At 37.9% G+C, this 12,867-nt stretch overlaps 1 protein-coding gene across 9 annotated transcripts in view; it reads right to left on the reverse strand.

The window, feature by feature from the left end:
• Positions 1-949: 949 nt before the first annotated feature.
• The window catches only part of ANKRD29 (ankyrin repeat domain 29), a 55,435-nt gene continuing 43,517 nt past the window's right edge, over positions 950-12,867 (reverse strand). For 7 of the 9 annotated variants that reach the window (XM_089517186.1, XM_089517184.1, XM_089517185.1 and 4 more), the window contains 4 exons: positions 9,577-9,675; positions 7,094-7,189; positions 6,650-6,748; positions 950-5,028 (listed from right to left, as the gene is read on the reverse strand). In XM_089517186.1, the coding sequence (XP_089373312.1) occupies positions 4,945-5,028; positions 6,650-6,748; positions 7,094-7,189; positions 9,577-9,675 (378 nt within the window). In that variant the 3' untranslated portion in view covers positions 950-4,944. Of the gene's footprint in view, positions 5,029-6,649; positions 6,749-7,093; positions 7,190-8,008; positions 8,116-9,576; positions 9,676-12,867 lie in introns of those variants that run through there. The other 2 variants (XM_089517189.1, XM_089517187.1) reach the window with 2 other exon arrangements.

Here is a 12,867-nt window from a genome sequence, read left to right on the forward strand (position 1 = left end):
TTTTTAAATTGTTATTCACCAAGATAACAGTGCAATCATTCTATTGCATTTTGAGCTGGCAGTTTGAAAAGAAAAGGCATTTCACCCTCTGTGTAATGAACCTGTATCTACAGTGACAAAGGACTTAAGACTTTTGAAAATGGCTAGTAAGACTTTTATGTCCAGAAACTAAGGTTAATACATGAGACTCTCACCCAAGTGGTGAATTCAGAAACATATAAACTAACAATGTATGTATATGAATATAGTGATTTATGGGAAATAGATTATATAACCACATCCCCTTCATATTGATAGATGAAGTAGTATTTCAGTTATATTGAACTAACTAGAAAAATAGGCTGCTTCAAATGATAAGACACAGATAAGTTGCTGGGGCAGGGTAATGAACACCACTTGGTAATGTGACTGTGCCTTATTGGTGTTGGATCTGTTCAGTAGAACACCTACCACATAATTCTGAAATTCCAGTTTCTGGAGCAGATTTAATACACAAAGACAGGTAACCATTAAAGATAACTTTTGTATTCAGCATATGATTATTACACGGTGGTATTTCATGACTAAAATATGATGAAGACTAATATGTCAGAACAACACCTGGTGTATTTGGTGACCTTCTCCCGTACAGAACTGTTCAGCAATCTATTAGGATGTGCAGGGAATCTTCAAAGAGGGATATATTAGAATATATTACCATAATGTTACTGAAGTTAATTAACTATGGGAAACAAAGAATAGCCCAAAAAACCCACAAAAAACTAAACAAAGAATTATTTGTAATGAAGATATTTTTATTTGTTATGTATGGGTAGATTTAATGGTTTTTAACTGTAAGAGCAAACTGGCCATAAAATCACATTGATTGCTTCTCATCGATCCAAGAAACAAGTCAAAATCTAGGATTATAGTGAAGTAGGAAACCTGTACTATTCCAGATGTTGTTGACCTGTGAATGTCGATATGTGAGAATGCTACAAAATATTAATAAAAAAATGATGTTGGCACATTTAATATAATTTTAGATTAGGAGGGGCAAATTGCAGTACTGAGACTGCATGTTACCCCAGTGCTATTTTTGTGACCTTCAACCCTTCCTAATACATCCTAACACTGGCTATTTTCTGCCCCTGCCCTATGAATTATCTCTTTTAAAAAGGCTTTAAAATAGGTTGCAGGCTTCCTTGCACTGTTTAACATCAACCAATACCTGTTTTCAAAAACAGAAGTGGACTTCTACTTTTGCCCCCTCCCCCATTTTTTAAAGCTTTTTTGGAAATCTGTGACCCCTGGAGGGTTTAATGGGAGGAGAACTGGCCCTTGGATCTGTCACTGTGGCCCACTCCTCCTTTAGATCATCAAAAAGTGAATGCAAGATGTCAGCAAGAGAATTTGTGAGGTCCTGGAGGAGGGGTATGTGGGATTAGACTGCTAAAGTAAGATGTTGCAAGTCAAGAACATTCATGGTAACATTTTCACAAATGCTGCCTACATGATGTCGAAATCCACAGAGAACTGTGGGATCTTTATACATGAATAAGATGTTGGGAGAGATGAGTAACACTGCAAGGCACTGGAGAACATTTGGGACAAAATAAGACTGTATAAAAGTGAGGGGCTTTTAATGTATGTCTTTATCTACCCTTACACTGACTGGATAAAAGAGAATTCAGATTGCAATAACAAAACAGAACCTCTTCTTCATAATTATAAATGTTCCATGGATATGACTAAAGGAGAGGTGACTCTGACTGTAATCCTGAGAGGTACCTGGTATCAGATAAACAGCAGAAATATTGATGATCACAAACAGCAACAACAAGTGAACAGCGAAACAGTCAAGTTTGAAGATCATGGGTTGGATCCAGATTTAGCCACATGCAACTGAGTGGCAGAAGCAGATTTCCCTGCACTCTCTTCCCCACAGCAGACCTGCTAGCTCCCTCCAAATGCTAGAGCGGATCAGGGAACTGTGGGAAATAAAACCTTGAAAATCAGGTAGAGTCACCATCAGTGAGTGGAACTCTTCTCTTCATGAAAGGCAGATCTTGAATCCAACCAGATTTATTACACAGACCTACAATATTTCCCCACCTCCCCCCAGCCCCAAAACTGTTAGAGTCTCTCTTATCTAAATATCTTGGGACCATGAGTATTTTGGAATACATGTATTTGTATATATTTAAATAAGGAGATATCTTGGAGATGAGACCTGAGTCTAGAAACACAATTTGTTTATATTGCGTGTATACCTTATAAACATAGCTTGAAGGTGATTTTTATACAATACAGTCGGCCCTCAGTATCCATGGACTTGTCATCCATAGTTTCAAACATCCACATATGTCAAGTTTGCATTGTCCCCAATGGTGGTATGTGCACGTGGTCGCATCACCATTAGGGACAGTCCTTGTTGTCCTGTGGCAGCATGTGCACATGGCAACGCTGCTGTTGGGACCCACTGTCCTTAACATGGCTGTGCTGCCACTGGGAACAACAGGGGCTGTCCCTAATAGCGGCATGGCCATGTGCATGCACCACCATTGAAGTTCCATTGTCCCTAATGGTTGTGTGGCTGCTTGCATGTGCACCATTGGGGATAACGAAACCTGAGCATCCCCGGATTTTGGTATTCATGTGTGTGTGTGTGTGGGGGGGGGAGGTTCTGGAATGAATTGCTCTGCGGATACCAAGAGCCAACTGTATTTTTAATAAATTTGTGCACGAAATAAAGTTTGTGCACACTGAACCATCAGAAAACAAAGGTGTCACAATCTTAGCCACCTATGAAAAAAGTTTTGGTTTTTGGAATATTTAGGAATTCCAGATAAATGAAATTCAACTTGTATTGTAGCTATTTTAAATGTATTTTGTGTTACTGAATTCAAAAAACATAATAAAAATGTCATACTACACATTGTTCTTTCACAAAATTGATATTTTATCAGTTCAGTTGTTATTCAGTGTTGATTAAGTGTGGATGCTGATGTTCCAGTGCAATTTTTTTTTTTTGGGGGGGGGGAGTTCTTTTTGTGTTTCATATCAGCGAATTAAAGTATTTTGAAAGTCCATTAGAAGATTTTAATACCTTTCTTACTCTTTGAAAGATAATTCTCTGCAGGATCATTTCATTCAGTCAAATATTAAAACATAGACACTTCAAACCAAGTTGTGAAAAAAATGTGATGGAGCAAATCTGGTCATTTTTGGGATTTGGAAGATCACATTCTTTAAAACCAATATACATTTTTTAAAATTATGACCCTCAGTTTTGCAGGCCTGTGTTATTACTCTAATGTTATAATACATTTTTTGTTAATCTAGGTGCAGCCACATTTGGAACATGTCCAGTTCTAGTCATTTCAAATCTATAGTCATAAGATTGGGAAGCAGTGCAGAAGATCAATTGTCTTGTTAGGAGGAAAGTAGTGTTTTTTAAAATCTGTCTAAAAAACACTACTGGGACTGGCAACTGGATTTAGTCTCCCCTATATATTCCTTGATATTTTTTTTCTCTGAAAAACCAATGAAAAGAAATATTATATATTCTAAATGCTTGCAGTAATTTTAAATAAGGAAAATAGTGGCTATGTAAAAACAAATGTACCCTTTTGCCTATTTAGCTGAACTCAACCACAGAATTAAAGCAAACATATGAATTGACTAGAATGTTTATTGCAATTATCATTCACCTTTCCTCCTTGTCAAGCTCATTAGCTATTATTTGTGCTTGTTCAGAACAGATCCAGTAACTCTCTGGGATCCAGGACATGCTTGTATTGAACACAAAACAGGCTCCAATTAAAGGCCATATCATACAGTTTTTCCTTAACTAGCCTGAATAAATATTAAATACCATAACTTGAATTAATAAATAGGTGGAAATCACAAATATGTAAGTAATAAACAATCCATTTGAGATTACCAAAAGGGGCAAAAATGTCACATATGAAGTGGAGCTCACTATAAAAAGAATTCTAGTAGGTTCATCACATATGACTATATTGCAAAATAATGAGGCTTAGCAAGGAAATAAGGTGGCCATGTGTCCTACTTTATAGAGGGATATCCTCTGTGTGAAGGCCCTCTAAAAGGCTGTCCAGTTCCATGCCTGTGCAGTAATAAAGAACTATGAAAAGGCAGCATTGGGACCTTAAAGTTGTCCATCAAGATTTAGCACCTGGACAACAGAGTGAGTAGGCACACAGGTCACCACAGTTCCCTCCTACAGTGAGATTTATTTTATTTTTATTGGAAATACAGGTAACTGTTTTTAAATCTGCATCATATATACTGTGTCCACTTTTGTCCTCTCTTTAATGATGTGCGCATTTTTAAAACCAATACACAAGTGCTCACCCTACAAGGAAGTGCTACAAGTAACTGGATACCCCACATTTTTATTGCAAACCTTCATAATACCAATGAGCAAAAGAAGGCAGTCAGAGTAATTGGTACAAAGATGCCTGAAGCATTATGGGAGACCAAGCTGCCATCTGCATGGCACAAGAATGGTTTACACCAAACTGAGCCTAACCACTATATTTTAAAAACAATGCTTAGAGCTTGGAATAGCCACAACACCACTGGAGAAAGGCCTGTCTAACTTTTCAGAAGCACCAGGAGGTTTATCTCAAGGAACAGATAACATTACAGCAAAGAGGAAGACTTCTCTGGTACAATAAGGGCTGTTATTCAGAAAAGCTATGCTAGGGGACCCAATCCTCCTTGCACTAAAGCCAGCGACAAAAACCTGGTGAGCTTAGTAGTGGAAGACCTTAGCAGTGCCACTCCATAAGGAATCCTAATCTCATTCAAAGAGAAGGAACCAGGATATGCTTGAGACTTAGCAAAACATTGCCATTTCTGCAGAAAAATACTAGCCTTGCTTGACAGCTAGTACAGGCAGGATTTTTCAGTTCTCTCCTGAGATGCAATGGTATACTAGCTTTTTCTGTGCTTTTCTCTGGATTTCAGGAGTCGTAGGATGCGTTCATTTTTTGTGAGATCCGAAGGCTGCTCATTTTTCTGCAAAAAGAAACAAATGTGTTGGAAACCAGGGAGAGAGGATTTTCATCATTTCATCTAAATATACCCAGGGTCCAAGAGATTCCAAGGAGCTATTGGCATCCAAATTTGGACTTCTTAGTATTGATGAGTATAGCAATGCAGTATTCCTCAGCCTATCAACTATTGTCATAGTTCAGTACAGTCTTGTGAGTTGTGTTTGGAAGCAGTAAAGCAATTATAAGGAAGAAAAAATTGTAAGGTAAGATTTACATGTATTTGGTGGGTGTACACAAATTGACTGCTGAAAACAAGTTTATCCTTTGGATATCCAATGGGAGCCATGGCCAATGGTAAGGGATTCGTAATAGAGGGAGCAAGATTCCTCACTGCTGATGCAGACTATGTACAGATAATACTTAAAGAGTTACAAAGGGCCTTTCCCCCTAGAGATATGGTATTTATTACCAAAAATGAATCCAAATGTTAAATCAACATCAGGAAAGAGGATTACACCATTTACTAGAACACTTTCCCCCATATTCTTTAGAATAGATTTTGAGATGCATGTATTTGGGGAATTTGTTCCTTTGCCTTTAATTCTTTGAAAATTTGTTGAACTGAATGGTACTTCCAAATAACATCGTTTACTATGATTTATAATATCTACTCTGAAAGTACTTTATGAAGTCATATTATCAAAATATGTGAAATACAGAGTACTGTGTTGCATGATGATTTAATCCATATATTGATTTATATGTAGTTACCCACACATGACATGACAAGTGGAGATGCTAAAGTTGAGATCTCTTCTAAAAATGGGCCAGTTTCAGAAGAATGGTTTCTAGTGGGGAGATTTGTTTTGTTTTGTTTTGTCTAAACTGGTAAAATACTTGGCAGCAAAGTGAAGAGTTGGGACAAACTGTTCAGATTACAGTAACCCTTGTCAGTTATGGTTGTGTCACCAATCTGTCAATTTTTATTCATGCATTTGCACTGAAATGGGAATTTCAGTAGCTGCTATTTTAGTTCTACAGTACTGTATTTTTTTTTTTTTTGCTTTGCTTTATTATGCTATCTGTAAAATCCTCAAGAAAGATTTTTATCCTCAAAGGCAGCATCAAAACATTTATTTTTAAGTGGTGTTTTTATGTTTTAAGTATAATTGTGTATTTTATTTGCCTTTTTATTGTTAGTCACCTCAAGCTCTATATAAATAAATACTTCTTCTAGGCTATTGTGTGGATGAGGGTCCAGTATGCTTTGAACAGGACTGCAATTCCATAATGTTTGAGAAATATTCACAAAAACATGTATTTGTAATTTTTTCCTGAATGCTACAGGGCTCTTTCTTCTTTTTGATGCCACAGACTAAAAGGATTACTGTTTGGAAAGTGTTGGTCATAGAAATAGATTTAAGATAACCCCAGCTTCTTAAACAGTTCTGCTGCCCTCTAATGGCAGCAAATTTACAAAACATGGAGAATTTAAATTCTCTTTATTTTGTTCCAAATCGCTTATCCCTAAACTAACATTCTTAAGACTATCTATAAATAAGAGCTATTCAAGGACTAAAAAATGCAGTGCGCCTAACAGATTCAAAAGGTTTGGGAAGCTCAAAAACAATAATGCACACTACCTTGTTTCTAAGGAATGGGTCTGCTCCTGCTTCTAAGAGTAATGCTACTGCTCTAACACTGCCACCAAGAACGGCTGCATGGAGAGCTGAAGTCCCATTCTAGGAAAAGCAAAAAGTTATCATTATGTCCATGTGGAGAATATGCAGAAAATAATGAACCATTTCATTTCTCTCCTCTGCAGTGCAGGAAGAGGAGGAGCTTCCATTTTCATAGGTTTGCAAAACAGGAAAAAGCAGAGGAAACTTTAAGGTACTAGCTAAGTAATTTAGAATGGCTGTGCAGCTGGATGACCTTCTGTGAATACCCCAGAAAAATGTACGTGGACATTAGTACACAAGGCTACAATCCTATGCACTTACCTGGGAGAAAATTCCACTGAATCCATAAAACTGCATTAAGGGAATTAGAATTCTGAGCATCCCAAAGATTTCCTCAGTACTTGCCTTCAGTAAGCCAAGTGAAGGGGAGAATTTAAGCAATTCTTCTATAACATCACTATATCCTTTGTTTGCAGCTTTAAGTAAAGCAGTTGTGCCATCCTTCAATAGAAAGAGGGGTGGGAGAGAAAATGAATTGGAATTTACCGTTACGTCTTTAAAAAACTTTTGTTGGACTTTTCTTTGCGTAATGGTAAAGGCAACTCCACTTGCCTCACCATCCCATACCATGAAGTAAATATTTGCTAGCAACAGCAACAACAAAATAAAGTAGCTATAAAGGGATTGCTGCTGCCGCTCACCATTTTAATTCCCTCACAAATCTCTGGGATTGCAGCAGAGGATGTGCCTATGCAGTGGCAACACTAGTGGAGTGTGTGGGCAATGGACCATATAAGGTGAGGCCCTAAGAGGCAGTGACACCACTGCTCCTTAAACATCTGTCTTTTGGCAGGAACAGTCTATGGCATACACCTATGTCCAATTAAAATCCTGAAGAGATAGTGTGAGTGGGCTGAGGCTCCTTGAGAGGAGAAAGAAGAAACCCAAGTTGTTGTTTTTTTAAACAAATGTCATTTTTTTGAAAAAAATTGTTTTAAAAATGAAAAATTATTTTAATTTTTTCCCCTTAAAAACATCACACTTTCCCAAATTTTCACTTGAAGCACATGAAACTATGTATATGTAAATAAATTTAGGCTGTGCATAGGATATTGTAATTTAAAAATATCATTTTAATTGTGCTACTAATTTTTGTCGCAACAGTTACCATTCCATTCAGCGATATATGGGAATTATGATTTATGAGTAACATTAGTACAAAAAACTTTACTAAGGATGCTGTATGTTGTGGTATAGGAGGAGATCAGTGGGATGTGTGTGTGTGTGACATCATGACTTACTGCACCAGGTGACACCAACCTTAGTGATGCCACTGCTCTTATGTTTCGCTTTATTGAGGTATTACAGATATCACCACAGCATTCTACTGCCATCTTCTGCTTCTGCATAAGTTGTCTCTTCTTCTGCTGGAGATAGGCAGAGAAGTGTGGCGATGAGCTCTCCAGATATCTGAATCATTGGCTCAAAGTGCCAATTCATGATGGGCCTACCCTGACGGCAGCCTTCAGAGCAAACAAATCAGAACCAGAAAGCTTTGAGATTAAAAACAGTACAACACTGTTTTATCTAATTTTAGCTTTGAACTGATGAAGGACTCGGATCTAAGCATTTATAATTCAGCTTCACCATCAAAATGTTGCCTGGGAACAGTAATGGTTCAATTGATGTTTTTGAGCACTTCTGTTAACAACCATAGCATCAAAGTAGAAGCAGATGAAACTAGAAACTAAGGCATTAACAACATACTGCAGCAAATACACAGGATATAGGTGAGCCTCAATTTCTTCCTTCTTTCAAAGTAAACATGAAGAGGAGTGCCCAGTCTAGATAATCACCACAATGTGCATATAAGGGATGCTTAAAACCTCCCTCTCAACCTTTCCCACACCCACGCACATACATTGACTTATTTTACAATGAGTGTTTTTTTAAAAATCTCTTATCAGTGCCACGGAAGTGACCTTTACTTGTCTCCACAGGGACAAAGAATGAAGGTAAGGGAGCTTGGCTGTATAGGGGAAGGTTTAGGCTTCCTGTTTGTGAATAATGTCCAAGATACACGTTAGGCCAGTGTGTATTTACCCTGGTAAGAGAAAAAATGAGGTACAGCTGCACACTATAAACCTAACATTGCACACAGTTTGACTGTAAGAGGTGCCAGAGTTCCACAGCTCTCCCATACAATGTAACATACCCAAAATTTAGAAATGATATATATTTTTTTGGACTGTGACTCCTACAGTCTGTCAGCCAGCATGCCTGATGAAAACAAAAACATAACCTTCTCAAGATCTAAAAATATTTGAGATCTTAATATGTGTAGATATGCGTATATCTTGTCTTTTAAAATTGTATGTACAGTCGGCCCTTCTTATACATGGATTTTTTATACACAGATTCAAGCATCCATGGTTTGAAAATGTTCAACAAAAGTATACATTTCAAATATCAAACCTTGATTTTCCATTTTTTTAATAAGGGACACCATTTTGCTAGGTTATTATATTGAATAGGACTTGAGCGTACATGGATTTTGTTACACACAGGGGATCTTGGAACCAAACCCCAGCATATCACAAGGGTCCACTGTATGCCCTTTTAAATTAATGTGTATTTTAACTGATGTGTTTTAACTGATGTGGTGTGTCTGTTAATTGTTCTTGTTCCCTGCTTCGGTAAGAAAATAATAATAATAATAATAATAATAATAATAATAATGATGATGATGTTGCTATTATTATTATTATTATTATTATTATTTGTAAACTGCCAAATAATGCCAAGGAGATAGTATTATAATGGAACAAAACCTTATTGAATTGTTTTCTTCCAGCATAAACATGAGGAAACAAGAGGCAGTTACTCACACTTCTTGCAGCATCTCGGTCTGCCCCTCGGAGCAGCATCACTCGTACTACCTCACTGTGACCCATCTGAGAGGCTATCCATAATGGAGCTGTCCCATCCTGTAATGGGAAAAAAGAAAGCAGAACAGGACTGATCAGTTTAAAGCAGGCAACATCAAAGCTCTGGCAGCTCACTACAAGAGTCTGGCTGGAGCTCAAGGACAAAATGAACTTGGATCTCTGAAAGGAATCTTTTCTCTCAAGAAGGACAAAGTGTTCAACCCAGCGTTTGAAAAATGTAGAGCTTGAAAAATTACCAATGGCAATGTAGACTGAGGGATTCTGATAGTTACAGTCCAATGAAGTAACTCTTAAAGCTTTGTGGAACATATACTTAATTGCCATGCTCTTGTCACTGTATATGTATAGGTGGCTAAGCAAGGTCAATCCTGGTAAGTGCTTGGAAAAGAGACTGCTACGCACTACCAGGTGCCTTAGGCTACATTCAGATTAAGGCAATGGCAAATCTCCTCTGAGATTTTCGTCATAAATTGGAGTTGACTTGAAGGCTCGCAACAAAAACAGCAAAAATGAAGCAGGCAGAATATTCAGTGCATTCAAAAATGAATTAAACCATCATATTATTTTTTTCTTTTGGATGCCTCTGGTTTGGATCTAGACTTGGTTAAAGCAGATCTGCTGAAATAAATTGTGTTTAAGATAGTCATAACTAATTTAACCCCATATCTTTCAATGGGACTACTCTAAGTATGACTAGTTCTGATTCCAACCAACTCCTTTATTTTGTACACATGATACAGGAATGTCTAAAAAGAAAAGAACATAATGGTTCCCAATGCAGCTGTATCTAAATGCCAATAGAGAAAGAAAAAAATTATCATGGGAGAGGTCTATGTTATTGATTATAAAGTAAAACTATACATTGGTTGCATTTGGACATTATTCTAAAGCATGGTTTACTTTGATAAGAACAGGTCTAGCCTTGACTCACCCTCCCTGCAGTCTTGTTTTATTTTGGACATCCATATGCATTTTGTTTATTCCAGAATATTTTCTGTCAGATGTTTTATACCAGCTCCCCAAGTTGGTTTATTTTAACCCAGTATAAAACTGGAAAAATCAGGAACAATATCCAAGACTTCAATCAGTTTGGATGCGGCCATAGTTGATATGAAACCTCCTGGCCCTCAGACTTACGCTCAGGCTTAGCATCTTATGAATAGAAGTGTGATGTAGTTACTTCTGGAACAGATTGCTCTGAAGCCTGATTGTAAGAGGTGTCCAAAAAACCATAACTCCACAATAAAAAACTGCACTGTGCTAGGACCATTTGCAACACTGTGGATAATGTGATACTTGTACAATGCCAACAAGTAGAAAGTGGAAAATGTTTCTGAGAGGAAATTATAAAAACTATACAGTTAGCCCTCCCTATCCATGGATTTTTATCTACAGATTCAAGCATCCATGGCTTGAAAATATTTTTTAAAATATACAAATTCCAAAAAGCAAACCTTGATTTTGCCATTTTATATAAGGGACACCATTTTGCTAAACCATTATACTTAATGAGACTTAATGGGAACCAAACCCCAGCAGATAATAAGGATTCACTGTACAAGCAGGAGTAAACCAAGGAATTCAAAATCAATACCAAAAGTATATCAGGAACATGACCAGGAAAAAAAAAAAAGGGGGGGGGAATGGATAGTATTGTTTTGATGTACCCTATGGGGATTATCTGCTTCATAGGTAGATGTGGCCCACAAGAATTTTTCAACAATTTCTACTACTGTTATTTCTGAACAGTAAACAGAGACAACAGATAAGAACTTTTTGTAAAGCTTAGGAAGCTATGTCAAGTTCTGGTTTTTGCAACATAGGAACCTGCTCAGTATGATGTTTCATAAACGGAACTGTGGTTAAGCCCAGGAACTGAACTGAGCTATACTTCCCAGCAGCCTGGGAAACTGTTGCAAGGAACCAAGTTGTGTTCTGTAGGCTGGGACGTTGTTCCATTGGAACTTATTCCAGAATAAGCAAGCCTAGACTTCAGTTGTGCTATACTGCCCACAGACATTCTGGACCAGGCAGGCATGGAATTCAGCTCTGCTTTGTTAGAATCACCACTAGCCTCAGCCACTTTGCTTTAGTCTTTTCAAAAATTCCTCCCAAAATGAAATTCAGTCCTGGTTCAGAATGGTGTGTCATCAGTAATGGACTGGATGAAGGGGATCAAATTGAAACTTATTCCAGACAAGACAGAGGTGCTCCTGGTCTTTTGAAAGGCAGATCAAGAAGAATGAAGATTTGCAGCTTGGGTGTACTCCTGGATTCAGCTCTGAGCCTGGAAGCCCAGGTTTCAGCAGTGGCTAGAAATGTATTTGCACAGTTAAATCATGTTCAACAGCTCCACTAGCTGCCAGTCTGTAAAAAACGTATTTTATGTCTGAGCATTTGCCTCACAAGCTATCACACCCCATTTTTCAAAATGTGGCAAAACAAGCAAAATATATTGCCAGGTGATACCTCTCTTGGAGTCTGTTATATCTGAAGATATCAAGATTAAGTTATTAAGGGAGATACATGTCTTGATCAAAATATCAGAAATTATCACATTTCAGAACTAATTTTGCAGTTTGTTAAAGCTGCCCTCAAAACTAATCTGAGTCTAACCAGACCCAAAACTTTGTAGGTGTTGCTCTGTGTGGTAAGCATTCAGACTTCAAACTTTGGCACACTGTGCAATTGGGTGAAGGTGAACTGAGGGGCTGTACATAGGGGCAGCTGAACATGTGCCCTAGATGGAGGCTGCGGCAACCAAAAAGGGGGTTCTTTTTTGCATCCCAGTAGGGGTGTCATAAGCGGTGTGGTGCAGCATCATGATGTCCCTTCCACGCTGTACCGTTTGGGTGCTGTGCCCAGCATGTGCCACCATGGCACACGCTGTGTGGACGGGCATGCGCCATAATGGCAGCCGGGTGGTGTGGTAAGGGCTTCAAGCGTGCGGACACTCAGCCCTCATCACATGTATGGACTGGCCCAAAGTGACAGTCTGTCCAGCCCCATACTTCTCAAGTGCTTTAGTTCCCAAATGCACATGACATATCTCTTAATTTTTAGCAGGGCAAGATTAGCTGGTTCCCAGCAGGAACTGACAGGAATTTCCATCCTAAATTGGCCACAAGAAGCAAGATTATTCACCAATGATTGGTCAAGTGTTCCTTTCATTTTGCCTAATGGTTTGCTCAAATAAACATCAAACAAATGTCAAGTTTAATTTCAGTTTGA

Source organism: Sceloporus occidentalis, unplaced genomic scaffold, assembly GCF_023333645.1.
Source record: "Sceloporus occidentalis isolate IW3139 unplaced genomic scaffold, rSceOcc1.0.p SCAF_3, whole genome shotgun sequence".
NCBI lineage: Eukaryota > Metazoa > Chordata > Lepidosauria > Squamata > Phrynosomatidae > Sceloporus > Sceloporus occidentalis.